The sequence below is a fragment of the Nelumbo nucifera genome, chromosome 5 (genome assembly GCF_055504915.1).
Source record: "Nelumbo nucifera cultivar China Antique chromosome 5, China Antique-T2T, whole genome shotgun sequence".
NCBI classification, from domain to species: Eukaryota; Viridiplantae; Streptophyta; class Magnoliopsida; order Proteales; family Nelumbonaceae; genus Nelumbo; species Nelumbo nucifera.
This window is the reverse complement of record NC_142653.1, coordinates 62,466,189-62,491,832: the sequence shown is the minus strand read 5'-3', so window position 1 is coordinate 62,491,832 and position 25,644 is coordinate 62,466,189. Positions and strand designations below refer to the sequence as shown.

The following is a 25,644-nucleotide window of genomic DNA, read 5'->3' as shown; positions in this document are numbered from 1 at the left end:
TGTTTCTATGTAATACCCTTAAATTGGACACTTAAGAGACTCGTGTTAGTTTAGAATCTTCACAATCATTGGATAAACTTAGGAAGGTTTATCCTGCCAAGGCTGACACTAATGTGCTGCCAAGTTGGTTGGGGTGGCTTGTCTCAGCTGCCAGGGTGAGACCTGAAGCACATTTAGTGTGGGTTTGCTTGAAACCCTGAGCCAGACCTTTTTTCAGTTATGCCCTGGTCCTTGGAAACAGATGAGCAAAACTAGAAAGTTGCACCTGATCCCTAGACTTGATTATAGTACTGCATTAGGTGTTGGATTGGGCTGTCTTTGATATGACAATCAGTGAGATCCTTAGAGGGGGTCAAAACTTGTGTGTGTTGGGGCAGTGCGAGAATTCACCTGAGTGGGTGATCATAGTGACAGGATCAGCCCCTTTGTCGGACAAAGTGAATGATCGGGGAATGCACTCTCTCTGATGAAACCTAAACTGCCGGTAGTTGATTTCAAACTTGTTGAGATTTGTGTTTGCAAAATTTATTTATATAGAGATATACATATATATTATGGTTTTACAAAATGTGTGCAAAAATGTTTTAATTCCCAGGATCCATGTGAACAGAGAGTGCAACACTATACCTTGCAGCTGAAAGAGAGGTCTTCTCTTGTCGGGTAGTGTTTGATCATTATGGGCTGAGAAGTTAAGTGTAAGACCATTTAGGGATAATAAACCTGATGGACTAATCTCACATCTGCCCACAGTCTTTGGGCCTTCATAAGATGATTGAACCCAAGGACCATTTAGTGTAAATGTTGGGCCCATTAAAAGCCCATATTGATGGACTCAAGGGTTCACTGTATTTAGTAGTGAATTTGGCCAGGCCTTGTAACAGAGGCTAGACTGAACCTATATGGCTTATGTGGAAATCAATGATAGGGTCCCACACCATACAAAGAGAGCCAAGCTAGCCAACACTTAAAGGGAAATAAGCCTGAAAGCTTAATGGGCCTAAAGCCCAATTCGAACTGGGTTTAATTTGATTAATTAAATAGGGGGTGAATCTGGGTATGGATCAGCATAAGGATAAGAGGATAACTCTTATCCTCTTATCCACTTAAAGAGTCCAGATCCAAATAAAGATTTGGATTAGGAAACTTCTAATTGGATTAAGAGAAGTTGATCCTGATCTATAGATAAGATAAGGGATAAGCCTTATCACTTAAAGAGTCCAGATCCAAATAAAGATTTGGATCAAGAAGCTCCTAATCAGATTAGGAGGTTAACTCTTTAAGGATTATATATAAAGAGGAGGGTGAACTGGAAAAGGCTTACCAATTCTACTGCTTTTTGCATTCAGTTCTCTCTCCCTTTGCTCTTGTCGTCCTACCCTGTTCGATCTCCAGTTCTTGGAGTGATCAAGATTGGATCTTGATATTGTTTCTTGGTGGAAGAAACAATCTTAAAGTTGTGCACACATCCCTACATAATTCTAGTTGAAGGATTTGGGTTCTTGCAAAAGAGTCCTCCTGTTGATCCAACCTCACCCTAAGCTGTGTCATCTTCAGTGGAGGAAGGATTCGGTACCCTCTTTGGGCATGAACACCTACATTGGAGGAGCTTCTTACATGGATTCCGTATTAGGTGTTCCTCTCCCTATTTTTGGTTTCAGATTTGGTCTGGTTTGTTACAAGCACGAACCTTGAGAAAATGTTGTTTTTTTAAATCAGGGAATAGGATTCCCGGATGGGAGAAAGAAATTTTTGAAATTTCGCCCAACCACCCTGCATGGTTCAGCCATCCATATGATGGATCTCCCACCCCTTTAGGGAGCTTATCTTGCCAAGACTGACATTGATGTGCTGCCAAAGAAGTTGGGGCAACTTGTCTCAACTGCTAGGGTTAGACCCAAAGCAAATCCAATGTGTGTTTGGTTGAAACACTGAACCCTGACTATTTTCCAGTTATGCCTTGGGCCTTGGAGATTGATGGGCAAAATTAGAAAGTAACACATAACCCCTAGACTCGATTATGGTACTGCACTAGGTGTCGGATTGGCTTGTCTTTGATATGCCAATCAGTGAGATCCATTGAGGGTCAAAACCTGGGTATGTTGGGGCAGTCTGAAAATTCATCTGAGTGGGGGATCATAGTGATATAGGATCAGCCCCTTTGTCGGACAAAGTGAATGATAGGGCTTACACTTTGGAAAATGGGGTCATTGAAATTTGGAGGAGAAGCTCTGAGGCGCGTCTGAAGACATTGTCTTTAGAATGTTATTTTCCCCTACTCGGTTTTCATTGAGTTTGTTGTTGGGTAACAGGGAAATCCGTTCCCATGATACAATAGAGCCTTGGGCGAGAATTTGCAACCATCAAAGTTGAAGAGTCTTGAAGAAACCTTTTGTAAGGCTGTAGTAGACTAGGTTGAGAGAGAGAGAGAGAGAGAGAGAGAGTGAATTTTGAAGTTGTGTGTGAGATGTCTGATTCATGCTCCTTAAATAGTTTCTAAAGAGTTATGATGAAAAGGAAGGTGTTGGATCAGAGAAAGGCACCTTGAATAGTCATAGTTTCAAACATTGTGACTGTTTAAAAGGTAGTTAACAGTTAATGACTGTTAACTATGAATTGTGCCTCTTGATCACACCCGATCGAATCGTGATTGTTGATCACATCATCGGTCAGCATCGCACCAAAACTAAAGCTGCCCTTTGCGAGCCACGCAGGTGCATGCAAAGCGAGCAAAGTGCGCCTCATTGCACCGCACACATGCATGCATAGAAGAAAGGCACCTTGAATAGTCACAGTTTCAAACATTGTGACTGTTTAAAAGGTAGTTAACAGTCTATGAATTGTGCCTCTTGATAACACCCGATCGAATTGTGATTGTTGATCACATCATCGGTCAGCATCGCACCGAAACTAAAGCCGCCCTTTGCGAGCCACACGGGTGCACGCAAAGTGTGAGCAAAGTGCGCCTCATTGCACCGCACACATGCATGCATAGAAAGAATTAAACTCATTTTTAAAGTATTCAACACCCCTATCACTTCTAAGGATTTTAATTTTCTTTTTGTAGTTGATTTTCAACTTCAGTCTTGTATAGTTTAAACATGTCAAAGGCTTCATCTTTAGTTCTCATAAGGTAGACATAGGTGTATCTACAAAAATCATCTATAAAGGTTATAAACTATCTCTTACCTCCTCTAGTTAATACACCATTGAGTTTACAGATGTCAAAATGAATTAGTTCTAGAAGTTGAGAATTTCTCTCAACACTAAAGGTTTCTTGGCCATTTTAGATTTTACACATCTCACATTTTTCATTTGATTCATTACTATAAGCAATTATACCAAGTTTACTCATGTTCTTTATGGATTTAAAATTCAAGTGTGCTAATCTATCATGCTATAAAGAGAAATAATCTATAATATAAGCATAACATTTTCCTTCATTAATACTTAATTTCAACATACCATTACAACCATATCCCTTTCCAATAAACATCCCATTCTTGGATAGGATTAGTTTGTCAGATTCAAAAACAACTTTGAATCCCCTCTTACAGACAAGATTTACTGAGACCAAGTTCCTTCTAATGTCAGGAACATGGAGAACATTCAAGAGAGTCAGTATCTTTCCAGAGGTGAAATTCAATTCTACGCTGCCCCTTCCAGCAACTTTGGAACATGTTTGGTTTCTCATTTGTACCTCCAAACCATCAGTCACTTCTTCTAGTTTCAGTGCCATAAGTGTTAGAGGAAGCACAAATAAAACCATTACTTCCATCTCTAATAATACCCCCTCCACCACAAGGACCCAGGTTTCCTCTAGAAGCACCATCTACATTCAGTTTCATATAACCCTCCGGGACCGCCAATAAATACACCACTTTGGTGTTCCTTCCTTCAATTGGTTGGATCCACAACCCCAAACACTGCAAGGAGAGTTGCTGATTAAAACTCACCTTGTGGGCTAGAGTTAAAGAAGAAGAAACCTCATGAAGCCACCGCACTATTACCCAAATCACCAACTTGGAGCATCTGAATTTATTTTCCATTCTACGCCAATTTCTCTTTTTCCAAATCTCCCACACTGTAAAGCAAGAAATCATCCCTACCACAATAGTGGTGTAGCCGAAAGCGTGTCATTAACCACTTCGGAACACTAGTTTAATAATTTATAATTTTTCCAATCCTCATGTAACCTTAAACAACGTAGTACATGGTGAGGAAGGGGTCAAACCCATAAGGAAGCAAGAATAAAAATTATTAATTTTTGTTCCGGACAAATAAAAGAAAAATGGATCTAGGATTTGTAGAAAATAAGAAAATAAAATTTATTAATGCTGAAATTAAAGGTTTGGAATTAAATGAGACAATAATTAATGTTCAAAAATTAAAGAACACTGAAATCAATAAAAGTGATTCAAAATTCGGATCCAGTGGCGGTAGCTGTCTGGGAAGATGAAATACAAGCCTTCTCTCTCCATTCAGCCCTCGAACTCCTCGAGACACCTTAGCCTTGAACCGAACGAATTCAGATCTGAAAAACACACAAACGAATAGAAATTAAATCTAAAAGATTGTTGGAATAAAAATAACATAAAATAAAATAAAGAAAATGAAAAGGATGGCTGATCAAATCCAATGGAGGTAGTTGCAGATTGGTTGGACTGCTTGCAGGAACATCTCCTAATAAGATCTTGGTGTCCTTCCCTTCTATAACCCTTGAACTCCTGAAGAAACCTTAGCCTTGTGAATTGGGTGAATTGACCAACCCCTTCTATAGGGCCCTTGGGGTCCTTTTTATAGAGAAGGGTGGAGAAAACTGAGATTAGAGAGAGAGGGGGGTGGCAACTAGGTTTTCATTGAAATATGGGTGCCCTAGGGTTGAGAATGGAGGGTTAGGATTGTTCTAAGGTGATCCTAAGGCTGAGAAGAGAAAGAAAGGGTGCCCAATATTATATATGGCTGAGATTTGGGCCCCTAAGATTGGATTGTGGAGATTTAGGTGCCTAGGGATGAAAGGTGGAGATTAAAAGGAGTGGGTGGTGCCCTAGAGTTAATGGCTGAGATAGAGAGTGAAATAGAGGGCTGAGATCTAATGGCTGAAGGCTGAATGGTGGGGATTATAACTTAGGTGGCGCCCTAGGGTTAGAATGCTAAAGAGAGGGCACCCTAGAGTGGAGGGTGGAGATTAGATGATAGGAAGGGATGGAAGGTGAGGATTTAGAAATTAGGGGTGGATAGGGTTTGTCAGAGATGAAAAGAATGAGTGGAGGGGCACCCTAGGGTTTACTAAGGAAAGGGGAGTATGTTGATACTGTAGGAGGGGTGCCATTCTGGGTTTAGTAGACAGGAGGTGCCCTTTTGTGCTCAGTTTTTCAAAAAAACAGCCCCTCTCTCCGTTGGAATTCACACCAGCTTTCCAAAAAGTACATTTCAGCACTGAAACTTCCCTAGTTTTCCCCAAGATTTGCACAGAGACCTTTAGATGTCACAATATTGAATTTAATAGGGAAAAGGGGACATTTTGACTATTCTAAAGCCCAAAATACCCCTGAAATGATGCCCTTAAGGCATCAAACTACAGAGTTATCACACCCCCCAACTTAACCATTGCTAGTCCCTTAACAATGCAGCCTTAAAATTACACTGAGTATAGAGATCCTTCCATTGTAAGATCATCTATGACAAAATTAGCCAAGCATCCTAATTTCAGAATTCTCAAACTTCGTATAGATCGGTATTGGGATTTAGGGGTAAAACTGTCTTGCTTTGAACATTATAGAAACTTGGCTTAAAAATCTTATATACCCTTCCATTTGCAGATTGTCTCGATAAGCTGAGATTGATTTTTAAAATTAGCCAGGTATTCTTCTTATCATTTCTAACAGTGGATTTCTACCCCTAAACATGATATGTGCACTTATTTTTATCTATACCTTCCACTGTTTGACGCGAATCTCGACACTTGCCTTAGGTGAAGAGGCCCGGTTACTAAGTGTTAGGTGATTGTCTTTGGCATTTCCTTTCCCGTTTGATGCGAATCTTGACACTTAACTTAGGCGAAGAGACCCGGTTACTAAGTCTAAGGTGTCCATTGACCTTTTATTCTCTTTTTTTTTTTAAATACTATTCAGGGTAGTTCACTATCTCTAACAATTTGAAGAATTTTTTGTCTAATTTCTTAATCTTTCTCTTCTTATCTTTACAAGGGCAAACTTGGAGTATTTTCCAATTTCTAAACGGTTTCGAAAATGTTCAAATAAAATCAATTTTGAATCCTATCACTTGTTACCAATTTCTACAAAATTTAGTATTCTTCTATCAGTTTCCTCAACTTTTTATGTTTAGGAATCTCATTTAATGGAAAGAATTTTTAAATTTTTCAATGGAATTTTTAGTTCTGCATTTCTAAAGGCTTAGCTTCAATTTTTTTTTTCAATTTTTCAATTTTTCTCTCTCTCTTTCCTCACCCCCCAACTTAAGTGCCATTATCCCCAATGGCATTACTAGATTGATCCAAAGGGACTTGGGCCAAGGGGAACAATCAAGAGGGTTTTCCCAAGGGATTCAAGGTCTACCAACTAGTCTTGAATCAAGAAACAAAAACTCTAATCCTAAAAGCAAATGAAAACAATGTTCGGTTGCCTCCCAACCAGCACTAAGTTTACCGTCTTCAGCCAAACGCAACTGGATCACTCAGACTAAAGTTCTCAACTCCTCTACTTTCAGATACTCCTTCTATGTATGGTTTAAAACTTTGACCATTGACCTTGAATATGGTTCCATTCTTGGGATCAACTATTCTAACCGCACCATGCTCAAACACTTTATCAACAACAAACGGCCCATCCCATCTGGACTTTAATTTAGTTGGAAACAACCGCAACTTAGAATTAAAGAGCCAAACTTTTTGAACAGGTTCAAATGTTTTTCTTGAAATGTTTTTACCAAGGAACGCTTTCATTTTGGCTTTATAAATGCGAGAGCTTTCATAAGCTTCATTGTGAAGTTCTTCCAGTTTGCTAAATTGCAGAGCCCAGTGGGATCCAACTTGGGTTAGATCAAAGTTAAACTTTTTGATGGCCCAATAAACCTAATGCTCTAATTCTACAGGAAGATGAAAAGCTTTGCCGAAGATTAGCCAATAAGGAGACATTCCAATGGAAGTTTTATACGTCGTTCGATATGCCCAAAGTGCATCATCCAATCTGTCGGGCCAATCTTTTCAATCTGGCCTAACGGATTTTTGTAGAATACTCTTAATTTCCCAATTGGAAACTTCCACTTGACCATTCGTTTGGGGATGGTAGGGGGTTGCTATCTTATGAGTGATGCAGTGCAAAGCACAGAGTTGTGCCTTAGTGAAATGTGACCCCCCATCACTAATGATTGCTCGTGGACACCCAAACTTAGAGAAAATGTTCTTTTGAACAAATTTTATTATAACTTTATGGTCATTGGTTTGGGTTGCTACCGCCTTAATCCATTTCGACACATAATCAACGGCCACCATGATGTATTCTTAACCGGATGATGACAGAAATGGTCCCATGAAATCAATACCCCAAACATCGAAGATTTCTATAGTTAGAATATGATTAAGTGGCATCATGTCTCTACGGGACATATTCCCGACAGCTTAGCATCTTAGGTAATTTTTACTAAAAGCATGGGCATCCTTAAATAAACTTGGCCAATAAAAGCCACTTTGCAGTACTTTGGCCACCATTTTCTTCCCCGAAAAGTGTCCCCCACAAGCAAGAGTGACAAAAATTAAGGATACTTTGGTATTTAGACTCAGGGACGCATCTTCAAGTTACTTGATCCGAACAGATCCGGAATAGCTCAGGGTCTTCCCAGAAATAATATTTGAGTTGTGAGAAGAATCTATCATTCTCATTCTTGGACCACCTCTCAGGAATTTGACCCACCGCTAAATAGTTGACAATATGAGCAAACCACGGGGGTGTACTATGGGAAACCACCAAGAGGTGTTCATCTGGAAAAGAGTAGTCATGCACAGGTTCACTCTTTTCAATTCGAATTCCAAACAGATGATCAACTACTACATTTTTAGAGCCCTTTTGATCTTGAATCTCAAGGGAAAATTCTTGCAAAAGAAGGAGCCATCTGATGAACCTAGCTTTGGCCTCTTTCTTAGACAACAAATGTCTTAAGGCCGAGTGATCAGAGTAGACACCCACTTTTGTGCCCAATAGGTACGAACAAAGCTTTTCTAGAGCAAATATTACAGCTAACAGTTCTTTCTCGGTAGTGGTGTAATTCAACTGAGCCTCAGATAGGGTGTGGCTAGCATAATATACTACCACAGGACATTTGTTCACCCTTTGTCCCAAAACTTCTCCGATGGCGTAGTCAGAGGCATCACACATTATTTCAAAGGGCAATGACCAGTTGGGAGGTTTAAAGGATTGGGGCTTTGGTGAATGCCTCTTTCAGATAATCGGAAGCCTTAAGACAAGCCTCGTCAAAATTAAATGGGACATCCTTCGCCAAAAGATTGCATAGAGGCTTAGAGATTTTGGAGAAAGTCCTTAATGAACCTACGATAGAAACCAGCATGTCCGAGAAATGAGAGAATTTGTTTGACAGAGGCAGGAGGTGGGAGTTTAGAAATTAGGTCAACTTTTTCCTTATCTACCTCGATCCCTTGTTTGGAAAATATGTGGCCTAAGACAATACCCTCTTGGACCATGAAGTGACTCTTCTCCAAACTGAGTACCAAGTTTGTCTCAACGTATCATTGAAGAACTTTTTGTAAGTGTTCGAGACAAGTTTCAAAGGAATCCCCGAAGATAGATAAATCATCTATAAATATTTCCAGAAAGTCACCTACCATTTCCAAGAAAATTTCCATCATACACCTCTGAAAGGTTGCTGGTGCATTACATAATCCAAACAACATTCTTCGAAAAGCAATTGTGCCATATGGACAGGTGAAAGTAGTTTCTCTTGGTCTTCAGGGTAAATGGCTACTTGGTTATACCCAGAATACCCATCTAAGAAGGGTAGAGGGAAGTGGTCCTTTTTTGTGATGACATTGAGTTTCTTGAAGTCAATGCATACTCACCATCCCGTGGTAAGTTGGGTGGGGATCACTTCACCTTGATCACTGGTGACCACTGTGAGTCCACCCTTCTTAGGCACCACTTGCATAGGACTTACCCAACTACTATCTGAAATTGGGTAGATAATACCCACATCCAACCACTTGACTACTTCTTGCTTGACCACTTCTCTCATATTTGGATTCAACCCCTTTTGCATTTCCCTACTTGGTTTGGCACCTTCCTCCATATAAATATAGTGCATACAAATGGATGGACTAATCCCTTTCAAGTCAGCCACCGACCAACCAATGGCACCCCTATACTCTTTCAAGGTATCAATCAGTTTCTCTTCTTTTATAGGGGTTAAATCGGCTGCTATAATTACTGGTAGTGTTTGGTTGGGTCCTAGAAACACTTACTTAAGGGAGTCCGATAAGGCTTTTAATTCTAGTTGTAGAGGAGATTCAAGAGAAGGCATGGATGGTTCACTCTTTAGCTTAGGGAGAGGTTCAATAGTGGGCCAAGACCGTAATGGGTGTGGAGACTTTGTTAAAACATTAGCTTCCTTCGCCAGGTCATCCGCTGTGACCGGACCAGTTTCTCTAGGGTTTCTATTTACATTCATTGTATAACATTCTTGTTCTAGGTAGGCAGAAGGACTTCGGGACTCACACAGGTCTTCGAACTTTCCCTCCCTTTGAAAAGTTGAGATTTCTTTAGCATTTTCTAAGTATGGGACATTAGAGGTTGTAATATCTTGGTATTGGGGAAGAGCTAGGGATTCGTTTCTGGGGTCTACAATCAGCTAACTAAGAATTGAATCATTCTTCCACTGCAAGTTAGCTTCCATGAGCTGAATTACTTGGCTCTCTAATCTTAGAATTGACTGTTGCTAAGCTAAGATCAGTTGTTGGAGCTGTAGAAACCTATCATCAAGTGAATTGGTTTGATAAAGATGAGGGGAGGTTTGATATGGCAGAGCCGGTTGAGTTCCAGGGTAATCATTGTACTCACAATGAGTCTGGGCTTAAGACCATTGAAAGTGCACATCTGGTAAGGTGGTTTGTTGGGCTTGGACCTAGTAAGTGAAATTGGGTTGATTTTCCCACCCAGGGTTATATGGACTAAAGGATGGGTTAACATTGGGTTGGAAAAGTCCGTTAATTGCATGTACATGCTCTAGAATGACTGGTTGACATGGGCCCGCTGCAGGACACTAGCTAACATGATGGGTCGGGCTTGCACATATGGAACATGTTGAACAGGATGACAAGGTTGGGTATGGGCCAATTTGTTGACAAAATGCAAGGACTTGATCAAGTCTTTGGGCCATCCCATTAATCTTATCTAGTTGTTAAGACACATGGTTCCAATCTATCTATGGCTTAGGTTGGAAGTGGTTTATCATTCCACAAACTCCGGTCATTGGATTCATTTTGTTTTTAAATTGATTTTTTTTTTAAAAATTCAAAATTTAAAATTTTGAAATTTAAATTCAAATTTAGATTTTGAAATTTGTATTCCTGAAATTTGAATTCAAATCTGAAATTTTTAATTTTTTTTTAAAAAAATGCAAGCAATTCAAAAACACAACCTAGGGCTAAACTAAGGTTTCCTAAACTAATGGTTCAACCAATGTGAATCCTCTTAAGTTCACATGGAATTACACAACTTCCTTTGGTTAGCCAGGTAAGAGGTGGGGATGTGGAAGGCTCCCCTTGCTCTCGCAAGGACCTAATTAAGTAACCACAAAACCTGTTTAGGCTTAGCCATTTAACCTCTTTCCTTAGACACCAACTGCCGATTATGGAAAGTAATTACAAGCTTCCCTAAAATTCAGCACACTTTCAAACCAAATGTGAGGCTCCCTAAAGGATCTTGCTATCCAAATTTTAAATTAGGGTTTAGGGTGAACCGCACATGAAGGGTGGTGATTTTTGGGCCAAGGAAGGGTGATGAAATCCCCACCTTATCATATTTAAGTTGGATTGCCCTTAAATGGATTAACAGAAAAACACAATAAACAGAATAAATGCAACTAATTACAATGCATGAACAATTATTTCTAATATGCAATTCAGCAATTTAACATAAAATAAAATAACAAACTAACTCAGCAAAAGGAATAAATAAAAATGAAAAACCCTAACACATTAACAACTAACAAAATAATCTCAACAGTTAATTAATCCTATATGATGCATGCTCTAGAACATATCAAACCCAAAATGTTGGAATGCAAATGCAAAAATTTTAAAATATTATTTAATTTTTTTTATTTTTTTAATTCAAAATTTGACATTTAAATTTTGAAATTTAATTTCAAATTCAAATTCAAATTCAAATTAAAATTAAAATTTGTAATTTAAACTCAAATTCAAAATTTTGAATAATTTCCTATTAACAATTAATTATTCAAATAAATAACTAATTAATTTAAAGGGGCAATTAAGTAAAGCAATAAATAATTATAGTAAACAGAAAATAAAAGGATTAATTATGCTAAAAAAAATTAACAACTACAAAAATAAATACTAACAAGGGAAATCACTACTCTAAGGATTAAACAAAAAATAACAAAAACAAAAGAATATGCAACAATAAATAAAAAAAAAATGAAGTGAGTTTCTAATCTGAAAATAAAAAATAGAACCTAGCAATTCTAAACAGAAATCTATTTTGCTCAAGAAGTTAAAACAAAGAAAAATAGATCTAAGAACAAAACAAAAAAAATAATACTAAAAAATAAATAAATTGGATCCATCAAAAAAAATAATTAGCTAAGAATTCGAAAACCCTATTTTACCAAAAAGAATTCGAAAATAAAAACAAAAAAAACAAGAATAAATTGGAACCACTAGACCTGAATCGCAATCCCTACCTTTTGTTATTACATCCTACAAAATCAAAGAGAAACAAGAATTAAAATGAGATTATAGATCAAGTAATCAAATGAAAATAAAAAAAAAAATAATGAAACAGATCCGAACAAAGAAAATAAAAATTTTTTCTCCGTTGCTTCCCTAGCAACGGCGCCAAAAACTTGGTGTAGCCGGAACCGTGTCATTAACCACTTAGAAACTCCAGTTTAATAATTTATAAACTTTCCCAATCCTCACGTAACCTTAAACAACGTAGTTCGTGGTGAGGAAGGGGTCGAACCCACAAGGAAGCAAGAATAAAAATTATTATTTATTTGTTCTGGACAAATAAAAGGAAAATGGATCTAGGATTTATAGAAAATAAGAAAATAAAATTTGTTAATGTTGAAATTAAAGGTTTGGAATTAAACAAGACAATAATTAATGTTCAAAAATTAAAGAACATTGAAATCAACAAAAGAAACAAATAAAAGTAATCCAAAATTTCAATCTAGTGGCGGTAGCTATCTGGGAAGATGAAATACAAGCTTTCTCCCTCCGTTCAGCCCTCGAACCCCTCGAGACACCTTAGCCTTGATCCGGACGAATTCAAATATGCAAAACACACAAATGAATAGAAATTAAATATAAAAGATTGTTGGAATAAAAATAACATAAAAGAAAATGAAAAGGATGGCTGATCAAATCTAGTGGCGGTAGTTGCAAATTGGTCGTACTACTTGCACGAACCCTCCTAACAAGATCTAGGCGTCCTTGGTGTGTCTGGAAGCGTGTCGTTAAACACTTTGGAACACTAGTTAAGACATTTATAAAATTTTTCCAATTCTCAAACAACTACTAACGCAGTAAAGTGATGAGAACGGGTCGTATCCACAAGGAAGCGAGGGTAAAATAATCATGTACTTAGATCCGGGAGAAGAGAACACAAGTGGGAGTTGCAGAAATAAAAAGGTAAATAATTAAAAAAATGAAATTCATTAAAACCAAATTCGAACAGTACTGAGAATAACAAGTGCATAAAAATAAATAAATAACATAAAAAACTAAATAAAAGAAACAAAATAAAAATGTCTGAGAATCCGATCGGAGGTAGCAGTTTCCAGATCTCTCCTTCCACCCTCGAACTTCTTGAGCTCGGCCTTTCGCCTTACCTGGCCAAATTTCAGATCTGCAGAAAAAAAAATAAAACACAAATTAAATCTAATAAAAATAAATTTGCAGGAAGGAAAAATTAAACTAGAAATTAAAGAACAGAAAGTAATTCTAAAACTGAAGAAAATATGGTTGGGATTCAAATCCAGAGGTGGCAGTAGTGGTGTTGGCAAACTGCAAGTAGAAACCCCTCATCTTTCTTGGGCGTCCTCCTCTTCCTCTACCCTTGAACTTCTCAAGATCAGCCTTCCTTCTTACCTGGTGAATTGACCAACCCCTTCTACAGGGTCCCTGGGACCCTTTTTATAGAGAAGGGTGGACACAACTAGAAATACGGAGAAAGATGGGGGTGGCAACTAGGTTTTAGAAAAGTAAGGGATTCCCTAGGGTTTCTAATGGATGGCTAAGATGGTTTTGGGGTGATCCTGTGGCTGAAAATAAAAGGAGAGGGCACCCAATATTATGTAGGGCTGAGATTTGGGTGCCTAGAAATGGAGGGTGTAGATTAGAACATCTAGGGTTGAAGGGTTAGGATTAAAAGAACAGGTGGCGCCCTAGATTGAATGGTTGGGATATAAGATGGAGGGAGTGGCTGAGATTTAATAGTAGGGGAGCTAAATGGTGAGGATTAGCAGAATAGGTGGCGCCCAAGGGTTTAAAAGCTATAAAGGAGAGCCCTAAAATGAGTGGTTGAGATTAAAAGAGGCGGAGGGTGGAGCTTAAACACCTAGGGGCAGCTAGGGTTTGCTAAGAGTGAAGATTAGGTTAAAAAGGCTCCCTAGGGTTTGCTAAGGAGAGGGGAGCATGGTAATACAATAGGATGGGCACCAACTGAGTTTAGCAAATAGGAGGCGCCCTCCTGTTCTCAATTCTTTACAAAAACACCCCTCTCTCAGCTGGACTTCACACCAGCTTCCCAAAAACTACTTTTCATCCATGAAAACTTTCCAGTTTTCTATATAATTTGCATAGAGACCCTCAGAGGTCACATAATTGATTTTAATTGGGAAAATGACACATTTTGACCTTTTTTAGGCCAAAAATACCCCTGGATTAATGCCCTTAAGGCATCAAAATGCAAGGTTATCAGTCCTTCGCTTCTACAACCCTTGAACTCCTCAAGAAACCTTACCCTTGTGAACTAGGTGAATTGACCAACCCCTTCTACAGGGCCCTTGGGATCCTTTTTATAGAGAAGTGTGGATAAAACTAGGATTAGAGAGAAAATGGGGGGCGACAACTGGGTTTTTGCAGAAATATGGGTGCCCTAGGGTTGAGAATGGAGGATTAGGATTATTCTAAGGTGATCCTAAGGGTAAGAAGAGAAGGAGAGGGTGTTCAATATTATGTATTGCTGAGATTTGGGCTCCTAAGATTGGATGGTGAATATTTAGGCGCCTAGGGCTGAAAGGTGGAGATTAAAGGAGTGGGTGGCGCCCTAGAGTGAATGGTTGAGATAGAGAGTGAAATAGAGGGCTGAGATCTAGTGGATAAAGGCTGAATGGTAGGGATTAGAAGTTAGGTGGCGCCCTAGGGTTAGAATGCTAAAGAGAGGGCTCCCTAGAATGGAGGGTGGAGATTATATGTTAGGAAGGGATGGAAGGTGAAGATTTAGCTGTTAGGGGCGGCTAGGGTTTGTTAGAGATGAAAGGAATGAGTGGAGAGACACCCTTGGGTTTACTAAGGGGAGGGGAGTATGCTAATACAGTAGGAGGGGCGCCCTTCTGGGTTTAGCAGAGAAGAGGCGCCCTCCTGTGCTTAATCCTATAAAATGACCAAGCCGATTTTATAGAAAATTACCCCTTTGCCTCAGGGGGCCAAACTATTTTATCATGGCTGTTAGAGAGTCTCAAACCGGAGACCTGAATACTGTTGAGGACCTCATCATCAGGAAAACCACTGACCTAATCTAGGCACCAAACCCTTCTTCATCAATCAAGGGGCCATCCAGAGTCCATTTATCACACCAAAAGCTGATTTCTCCCCTTCCCACCATCCACCTCAAGAGGCGGACTAAATCTCCTCTTAAATACATGTTAACTCTCCAAGTACGAGAAGTGTAGCAAGGAGGGATGGCTGTATAGAAGTGACTATGTTTCAAAACCTTGGCTCTAAAGAAATCAGCCTATAAAGAGTTTTGAAAGAGCACCCGCCATAGCGCTTTCAGCCGAAGAGCTTTATGCACATCATATAAACTTTTAATTTGGATGCCACCTTCAGAAAGAGGTTTCACGATTTTTCTCCAAGCAACCCAATGGTGATGGTTAGTTGAATCCGAATTAGACCAGAGAAAGCTTGTCATCAACTATTCCAAGTGCCTTATAATCTTCTTTGGAGTTGCAACTGCCAACATCAAATATATAGGAATACTATTCAGAATATGTCTAATTAAAACCAGCTTACCTCCAGCTGAAATCACATTCCCTTTCCAGCCCAAAATTTTGACCGCCACTTTCTACACTACCCCATCAAATGCTTCTGCTTTCACACGACCCTTACCAATTGGAATACTAAGATAAGTGAAAGGAAGTTTCTTATGCATATAACCTATGGCTGATGTGATAACCTGTATTTTGTTGTATGATGCTTTTCTGCAATGAAAAAACAACTCTTTGCCTTATTAACAAGTTGACCCGAATACTTCTCGTACCTCTGGATTACTTCCATGACTTTGTTTAACACTTGCTTGGACCCCCTAGTGAAGATAATAGTGTCATCAGCATAGAAACTATGAGTGACAACCGGACAACCCATGTGAGTCACATAAACACCTGTGGGGTGCTCCTCACCCAACTTAGATAAGTTCCTGCTTAGGACTTCCTCTGCAATGATAAATAGGTAAGGAGATAGAGGGTCCCCTTGTCACAAACCTCTGGTGAACTGAAAATATCCTGCAATTCCTCCATTCCACAGAACTGAAAACCAGCAGTTATCAACCAGTTCTAACCAACTTAATCCAAGCCTCACTGAAACTGAACTTTCTTAAGACAACAAAGAGAAAAGCCCAATTCAGATGATCATAAGCTTTTGCCATATCCAGTTAAGTATAATATACCCCCCCACCCACCACATTTCTTTCGATATCATTAACCCTTTCCCGCACCAGAGCCACATTGTCCATGATATTTTGTCCCTGTATGAAAGCACCCTGCTCTTGTGAAATCAGCTTAGGTAAAATGCTTGCAAGTCTCTTAGTAACAACATTTGCAATAATTTTGTAGAAAAATTTACCTAAGCTAATGAGACAAAAATCTATAAAAATTTCAAGAACTTTACATTTAGGAATGAGAGTTATAAAGGAGGAAGTGTAACTCACCAGAAAATGGCCACCACTAAAAAAATATTGGACAGCCCCTACCACATCAGCTCCAACAATATCCCAACACGAAACAAAAAAAATGTCTCATAAAACCATTCGGACCTGGAGCATTCTCTCTGTCCAGGGCGTGAACCACCTCATGTATCTCAATCTTAGAAGGAACAACCAATAACAAATCATTGTCTTCCTGATTTACCACACACAGAATGACCTCCAACAAATCATCATCGCAATCTGCCCCTTCCTCTAATAAAACACTACAAAAGTATTTCACTGCACCCCGTTTCATTTCCTCTAGATCTGTAATCCATTTTCCAGTAGAATCTTTGATTTTACAAATTCTACTTCTCACTCTACTCAGTTTAATAGAGAGATGAAAAAGTTTTGAGTTTCTATCACCCTCTTTCAACCAATTGATTCTAGATTTTTGTTTCCAGAAAATTTCCTCCAATCTGTGAATTTCATGGAGCTTCTTCCATTCCTCTCTAAGCACTTGTAGATGGTTCATTTCTGCACCTTGAACTCTGTCTTTTGCCTCTTTCACTACTTGATGAATATTCCCAAAAATCTTTGAATTCCATTGTTTGAGCTTTTTCCTTAATTTATGTAATTTGATAAATAAACTCATCAATGGATTCACATGCACATCCTCATTCCAACAATCCTTAACTACACTGTGAAAAGTGTGGTGAGAAAGCCACATCTTCTGTAATTTGAATGGCTTGGGACCCGTCTGCCATTCCTCCTCACTAGAAAAAACCAAGGGGCAATGATCTGAACAGGTATGATTAAGATGGCTTACCGGATTCAAGGGGAAAGATTGAGCCCAACTAGAATTAACCAGAACTCGATCAAATCGAGCCCAAACACAGTCTAAACCTTCTCTATTATTGCACCAAGTGAATTTGCTTCCAGAGTAACCCAAATCTACCAAACTTGCTACATTTATCATATCAACAAAATCCTCCAATGCGGAGACATCAGGACTTCTCCCTCCCACCTTTTCCTCTCTGCATGCAATCACATTAAAATCACTAGCTAACAACCAAGGGTCCGAGATTCTAGAAGCTAAATTTTGAATTCTATCCCAGAGAATTGTTCTTTCCAGTCGGTCACGTTTGGCATAAACCACAAAGAGAATAAAGGTCTCATTGGCAGAGGTAGTAATTTTCATAGTCAAAATTTGATTGCAGTCCTCTATCAATTGTATAGAGAAAAAACTATTCCAAAATAAAACAATTTTTCTACTAATATTAACCATCAAGCCAGTCAAGTTAAATCTCCTAGAAATCAAGGAAAGTCTACCATCTCCAATCATGGGTTCAGCCACTGCTACCACACCTAACTTATGTAACCTGCAGAGTTTTTTTAATCGAGTAATAGAGGGATCATTCGCAATCCCTCGGATATTCCAGAAAAGACCATTCATTGGGTACAGCTAGTTGTAGGCTTACCTTGGCATGTATGTGATCTGGTGATTGGTTTGTTCTCACTCTACACATATTTATTTCGAGGCCTTTTCTTGCGAACCACCTGTGTCCAGTTCGCCTCCACCTCTAACCCAGCTTCATCCTCAGAAAGAACGCAAGAAGGACCTTCCATTCTTTCAATAATTTTGTCGAGTAACTCAGCATCAGATTTGTTGACATTGTTGTGTTCCCAGCGAGTCAATCTTTCATCCACTTCTAGTTTGGAATTTCACAAATCCTCTAAACTCTAGAGCCTATCAGCCTTCCTAGAAGAGAGTGGAGTCGTCTCCAGAAGGTATGGTTGAACAAGCTTCACACCAATATCATCTTTCGAACCCATTCAACAGGAATCACCATCTGCTCAGAAAACTCAATTCGTTGAACCTGGACCTCCTCCGTAATTAGGGTTTCTGTCACTTCCCTTTCTGCAATACCCATAGGAGCTCTAAGGACATCCTGGTAAACCTGCTTCACAATCTTTTTTTCTTTGGGAGCTTGTTCATGTTCTGCTAGATTTGAAGCTGAAGTGGCATTGGTCTTGGTGACTTCTCCCTCTATTATTGAAGATCTCTTCAGTTTGAGTTTGCAATCCCCCTCGTTGTGACCATGTTTAAAGCAAAATGTGCAATATTTGGGAAGGTTCTCATAGATTATTCTCTGCCAGAAACCCTCTTTGTCAAGCCCAACCCAAACATGACTAGGGTTTTCTTTCAATAGATCTACTTTCACACAAACACTAGCCTCCATAGTTCTAGTCAAGCGAGCAGTTGTTGGATCCACTTTTGGGACTCTTCCTAATACCTATGCGATTGAGCGCAAATACCTGTCATTATTCAGATTGATTGGCACCACCGAAGGTTCCCACCCTAACTCCAAACCAGGTGTCCATTTCAAGAATCTGAGCAGGTAGTCCTTGACAAAAACCACCTCTCGCAGGCAAACCCTAAGGTATTCCTCTTCGCTTTCAAACTTGAGAAGCACATGTCTAAGATCCAGGGTAGTGACGACAAGAGCTCTTTGAAGTTTGAAAATACCTACCATAAATTTCCTGATTTCAGCAAGGGAAGGTCGACCATAAGAACATTTTCCAACCATTGCGAATTGTAGAGGGGGGAGAGATTTCTCAATATCTTCCTTTGAGAATAGAATAACAGGTTCTCCCCCACTTGATCGAAGGCACCTTCAAAGGGATATCCACCGCCAGTGGATCAAGAACAATACGAAAGGGATTTGCAGATGAAGCAACCACCGAAGCAAAAGGAGCACCTCGAGAATCCCCAAGCGGCTCCCCCATCTCAAGCATCTTCAATTACCATAAATCAAAATCACCAAAAGTATCAAATTTATCAAATCGGCAAAATCAAAAGTCACCAAACATCAAGCCAAGATTATCAAATTCATCGAATAAACTCATCAAATATCAAATTTTACAAATCAACTCATCAAATACAAAAAACAAAATCAAAGCATCAAAATCAATGCTAAGTTGTCAACTCATCAAACATAAAAAATCTGAATTAATGAAGGAAAAATTATCAAATTAATCAAATCAACACATCAAATGTCAAATTCTTCAAATAAATTCACCAAATATCAAAATCAAAATTAAGTTTATAAAATTCATTAAATCAACTCATCAAATAGAATCAAAATCATAAAAAATAAAAATAAAAATCAAATGTTGAAAATCGACTTCTTTGTCTTCTCTCATTCAATCAATGAATAATTTTTTACCTACTCTAGGCCAACACGAGGACCAATAGATTGTGACCCGGTCCTTTGCCCGCACCATGGCAATGAAAGGCATGACCTCAGAGTGCTCAAGGCAGTAGGACACGACCAATGTGGAGATCGCTACACCCACTACTGTTTCATACAATGAATTTCTTCGTCTTCAAGAAAAGATTTTAGAAATGTCTACTTGGGTGGATTCACTCTCAGAAAGAAATGCTACCAACCCCCAAATCACCACCCAAGCTCTAACCTTCACCATCCCTACCACTACTGGGATTCCTACCCCATTCGTATTTACTGCAGGTACCGCATCGCCGACCCCAAGGCCACAACCTACTGTCTTCACCAAGCAACCTACAACACCAATAGTAAACCAAATAGATGACTTTGAAGAAGAAGACCCTTGTGCCTCCCAGTCTATCCTTGCAATCAAGCCAACCTCACTCACGAGCGATCCTATGAGGGAAGAAATGGAGAAAATGAAGGAAGAAATCTAGAAAATGAACGGGGTTCATAACCCAGGAAATACGGACTTTAAAGAATTATGCTTATACCCTGATGCAGTACTCCCAGAAAAATTTAAATTGCCTGAATTGGAAAAGTATGATGGTAAAGGTTACCCTCAAAACCACCTTAGGATCTTCTGTGGAGATATATTCCAATATGGGTCAGACGAGAGGCTCCTTATCCAGGTGTTCCAAAAAAGTTTGACAGGAGATCCACAAACCTATTTCGCCATGTTGGATCTTGCAAAGAAGAAGTCTTGGAAGCAAGTTTCTAAAGCCTTTTTGGATCATTACTCCTTTAATATGGAACTAATTCCCGATCAAGATGACTTAAAAGCCATGTCACTAAAGGAAGGAGAAAATTTTCTTGAGTACATGTATCAGTGGAGGAAAATGACATCAAAACTAAGGTATCTGATGCCTAAGGAAGAAATGGTAAGGGTGTTCATAAAAACACTAGGCAAGCCATATTATTCAATGTTGATTGCCCAGCCTCTTAAGCATTTTAATGAGGTTCTTAAGGGGGCCACTAGGATTGAGGAGGCCATAATGCAAGGAAGAATCAATCCCTCAATTAGGGGAGTTAGTGCAGTCACTTACTCTAGCAACCCTCGACCACCCTTTTACTTTCCTACACCATCACTGCCAGTGTCTAGAACACCCCAACCATTTTTCCCAGTGCCAGCTCTACGACCATACCAGCCACCCACTCCCCAGGTAGTTGGAGAAGACATCCAATTATGAATAGGCTCTTGTAAAGGGACAATTGACTGGGTAGGGTTTTCCATGAATTCACCTCCTACCGCACATACATCTCCATCCAAGGATTCCTAAATGTCACGATCCTCGAGCTCGTCAATTACCTCTGGTCTGATAGGGATTTCCACCTTGCCCCAATCGGTGGGACAAAAAGGCTTGTAGATCACCTCAATCTCCTTTTCCTCCTGGTCCCTTGATGATGAGCTAATGTCCTTCCGATCTTCTTGGTCTTCAAGAAAAAGCAGTGAAATGTCTGGGATGTCAAGGGGGGTTTTAGGGCTGTCTTGAGGGGTTGGTGTTGGTTCAAGCATGGTTGTTGGGTTACTGGTTTTGACAAAATGCAGTGGTGTTGAAAGAGGTACACCTTTTTCTTCCCACCTCGTGGGCCAAATAGGTCAAGTTCATCAGGTTTATAGCCCACTCCAAATCGAGGGAGAGATCCCTTAGCCTTAACAGGGTTCAATATCCCTTGTTGCTTAATACCTAACCCTTTGCTAGGGTTGAACTTCATATGAGCCATCATTCAGAGAGGGGGTGATATCCTCCCTTGAACTTTCTTTGCCTCTTGAACCTTCTCGATGGAATTCACTTCTTCAAACTGGTAAAAGAAGAAACCTAGACCTTCCTCCTAGTGTTGAACTGATGATTCTATAGTTGGTGCAATCTGACTATCCCCCAGGATTTTAATGAGTTCATTATCATGGACTAACTTTAGTCTCTGGTGGAGGGAAGATGGCACGACTCCAGCAAAATGAAGCCAAGGTCTCCCTAGTAATAGGGTAAAGTATGCTTGAATGTCTTGAACTTGGAATTGAATCTGATAAGTAACCTTTCCAATAGTCACATTAATTGTTACATCTCCCAAAATTGGCCTAACTGAATTGTTAAAGGCCCTTACCGCAATGGGTCTCTTCTTCACATTATATATACCCATTCAAAGTTCTTGTAGTGTTCCAAGAGTGCAAACATTTGAACCGGACCCATTATCCACCAAGGCAGTTGGGATCCTCATTCCTCTACAAGTCACTATGATATACAATGGAAGGTTATGAGTAACACCATCTATTGAGATCTCATCATCTAAAAAGATTAGGACTTGAGGATCCAAAATCATGTCGACCATCTATGCTGCCTTTCTAGTTCTATACTTGGGAGGACAAGAGTCCTTTTGAAAACTTCTAAAACCTGATTCTTGTGATGCTCCGAGGATAATAACAACCTAAGTATTGAAATCTGTGGCGATACTTTTGCTAGCTGATCCACTACGTTGTATTGGGACTTTTCAATGGCTCTTAGGAAATCATCATTCTCCTTATTTTTTCTCTCTTCATCCATTTCTTACCCTATCTTGGCCTTTCCTTTATCCACTACCCCAGTCACTTGTCTTGGGGGCAAAAATCTTCCAAATCTTAATAAGGCTTCGCGTTCTGGGTCAGTTTGACCAACATGCGCCACCATTGGCTCGATGTAAAAGTTCCAAGGGACTTTGGATGAATTTTCTCTACAGAGTTTTGGGTAGGGAATAACAAAGGGTTTTTGCGGGAGGTTGCCACTAGATACAGTGGAAGGGGTGAAAGGGGTATTGGTAGACTGTGTAGAAGGGACTAGGATGCAGAAGGAAGGTCTGATAGTGCAAATGATGTTAAAAGGTGGGTGAATGCATGGCACTAGTACTATAGGTGGGTGAATGCAGGGCAATACATGAATGCTATTGTTTGGTCCTGCTTCGTGTGGTGGCCTGGGATTTCTAGTGATCCCCATTGGTTTATGCTTTGGTTACCTTGCTTGAAAGGTGATGTGTCTGTTATCAATCAACCTCTGAACTGCATACTTAAGTTGCCAACACCTATCGGTCACATGCCCTGGGCCTTGGTGGTAGGCATTTTTTATACTTTGTTAATCCAAATGAAATGAAAATCCTTCTATTAGAACTACGAATGGCTTGATCCCCTTAAAAGGGTATGTAGGCAGCCTTGGTTCACAACCTGGGCCTAGCCGCTTTTTTTTGAAAAATCTCCTTTTTGTCCAGTTCCAATTCCTATGTTTATTCCTCCTTTAGATCTTATAGGAACCCAAACCCATCTCACAAGCTTATGAATTCAACATTGTGTTAGACTTTGCTCTCATGGGGATAGAGGAGGAACCTCCTAAGAAGGAGATCCCCCAAAATATCCTTGATCAGATTGAATGACAAAAGGAAAGAAGACCAAAAGCTAACTCAAAAGAAGTTAATCTTAGAACTAATGATGATCCAAAGATGGTGAAAATTGGGAGTCATTTAATCCCAAAGCAGAGACTTGACATGATAGAATTGTTGAAAGAATTTAGGGATGTGTTTACATGGTCCTATAAAGATATGCCAAGATTGGACACAGACTTGGAGGTACATAAGATTCCCATATATCCCGATGCGAAGCCAATAAAGAAAAAGCTCAGGAAGCTCCTTCCAAAGTGGTCTTTGAAAATTCAAGAAGAGGTTAAGAAGCAGTTTGAAGTGGGATTTCTAGAAGTGGAAACCTATCTTGAATGGTTAGCCAACATTGTACCAGTGCCTAAAAAGGATGGAAAGGTTAGGATGTGCGTGGATTTTTGGAATTTAAATAGAGCTAGTCCCAAGGATGATTTTTCCTTACCAAACATTGACAATCTTGTTTATGACATGACAGGACATGAAATGTTCTCTTTCATGGATGGATTTTCAGGATATAACCAGATTAAAATGGCAAAGGAAGACAAAGAAAAGACGACTTTCATAACACCACGGGGAACCTTTTCCTATAAGGTCATGCCGTTTGGGCTTAAGAATGCTTGGGCAACTTATCAGAGAGCAATGGGAGTGCTTTTTTATGACATGATACATAAAAAATTGGTGATATACATGGATAACATGATTGCCAAGTCCAAAAAGGTAGAGAATCATTTAATGGACCTTAGGAAGCTCTTTGAAAGACTTGGGAAATTTTGCCTTAGGCTAAATCCCTAGAAATGCATATTCAGGGCATCATCAGGTGAACTATTGGGCTTTATCGTTAGTTAAAAAGGGATTGAGATTGACCCACAAAGGTCAAAGCAATTGTTGAGATACCTCCTCAAAAAGTATTTATTCCAAAAGACCCGTAGTTACTAGTTGAGTCTCCCGTTGGATCATGCTCATTTCTGAATATAACATCAAGTATGTTACACAAAAGGCAATCAAAGGGCAGGCCATTGCAGACCATTTAGTTGATTACCTGACCTTGAAGTATGAGGCAATCCCAACAAATTTCCCAGACAAAACTATTTTGGAAATACAAGTGGGAAAAAGGTGGAAGGCATACTTTGACAGAGCATCAAACCAAAGTGGATGGGGATCAGGGATGATCCATGTGGACCCCCAAGGCACTCACTTTCCTTTATCTATTTGCTTGGACTTTCCCAACACCAATAGTGCGTGTGAATGGGAAGAATGCCTAAGAGCAGTTCAAATGGCTCTGGATTGGGGCATCGATGAATTGGAGATTTATGGGGACTCTTTCTTGGTCATTAGTCAAGCCAAGGGTGATTGGGAAGTACAGGATGAGCGACTGGCATTGTATCATAACTGTCCCAAGGAGTTTATCAAAAAGTTTAAGTGCATCTCCTTCAATTACCTACCTAGAGAAGACAACTGCTTTGCAGATGCTTTAGCCTCCCTTGGATCAGCCATGCGTTTACCTCCCAACATGGCAGTAGAACCAATTGATTTAAGTTGGGATACTAAGCCTGCCTACATAAGCAGCACATTAGCAATCACAACAGAAGATGATTAGTCAGATGGTAAACCATGGTTCTATGACATAAAAAATTTCTTAGAGCACCAAGCATTTCTAGAAGGGGCAAATCCCAATGTGAGGAGAACTATAACCAGGCTAGCATGGCATTTCATCATAGCATGAAGGATATTGTATCGAAAGTCCTCAGGTTTACCTTGGTTGAGATGTTTAGATAGAGAAGAAGCAAAAAGAAAGATGAAGGAGGTACATGGTGGTATATGTGGCCCTCATATGAATAGGCATATGTTGGCCAAAAGTTGCTCCGAATAGGATTTTATTGGATGACAATGGATAAGGATTGTTGTTGACATGTGCAAAGATGTCATATTTGTCAAGTCTTGGATCGAAAGATAAATGCACCTCCCTCAGAGCTATATTGTTTCACTACACCTTAGCCTTTCTCAGTATGGGGAATTGACACGGTTGGTCCACTGCAACCTACAACAAATGGGCATAAGTTCATCTTGGTCACCATTTATTATTTCACTAAGTGGGTAGAATCAATGTCCATAGCTCATCCAACAATAACCAAGACAGTTCAATTCATCAAGAGCAACACCATTGCCATATATGGAGCACCTTGCGAGATCATCTCAGATAATGGAAAAAAAATCATTGGAAAGGAAGTCACGGCCCTTTGTAATCATTTCAAGATTAAGTAGTTGCCTTCATCACCTTATCGACCTCAAATGAATGGAGTAGTTGGAGGCTACAAACAAGAACATCAAAAAAATTCTGAAGAAGATGTCTCTTACCTACAAGTCTTGGCATGACATGTTACCATATGCTCTTTTGGCTTACCACACGTCAGTTAGGATATCAACTGGGGCAGCGCCATATTCTTTGGTGTATGGCATGGAGGCAGTCCTACTAAATGAAAAAGAGAAGGAGAAATTAAAGAAGAAGCAAGAAAGAGGAAAAAAAGAAAAAAAAAGCAAGGAAGAAGAAGAAAAGAAGAAAAGAG

General features: G+C 39.5%; 2 protein-coding genes across 2 annotated transcripts; one reads left to right on the top strand and one right to left on the bottom strand.

The window, feature by feature from the left end:
- Positions 1 to 15,381: 15,381 nt before the first annotated feature.
- LOC148791682 (uncharacterized) lies at positions 15,382 to 17,595 on the bottom strand. The gene is made up of 6 exons (XM_088888289.1): positions 16,515 to 17,595; positions 16,158 to 16,354; positions 15,973 to 16,017; positions 15,753 to 15,797; positions 15,562 to 15,668; positions 15,382 to 15,445 (listed from the first exon to the last, which is right to left on the bottom strand). The coding sequence occupies exons 1-6, from the start codon at positions 17,593 to 17,595 to the stop codon at positions 15,382 to 15,384; spliced, it is 1,539 nt and encodes a 512-aa protein (XP_088744415.1).
- A 6,440-nt stretch (positions 17,596 to 24,035) lies between these two features.
- LOC109114115 (uncharacterized) lies at positions 24,036 to 24,677 on the top strand. Its single transcript, XM_019196256.1, has one exon. It carries the CDS (start codon positions 24,036 to 24,038, stop codon positions 24,675 to 24,677), a length of 642 nt encoding a protein of 213 aa, XP_019051801.1.
- Positions 24,678 to 25,644: the final 967 nt, after the last annotated feature.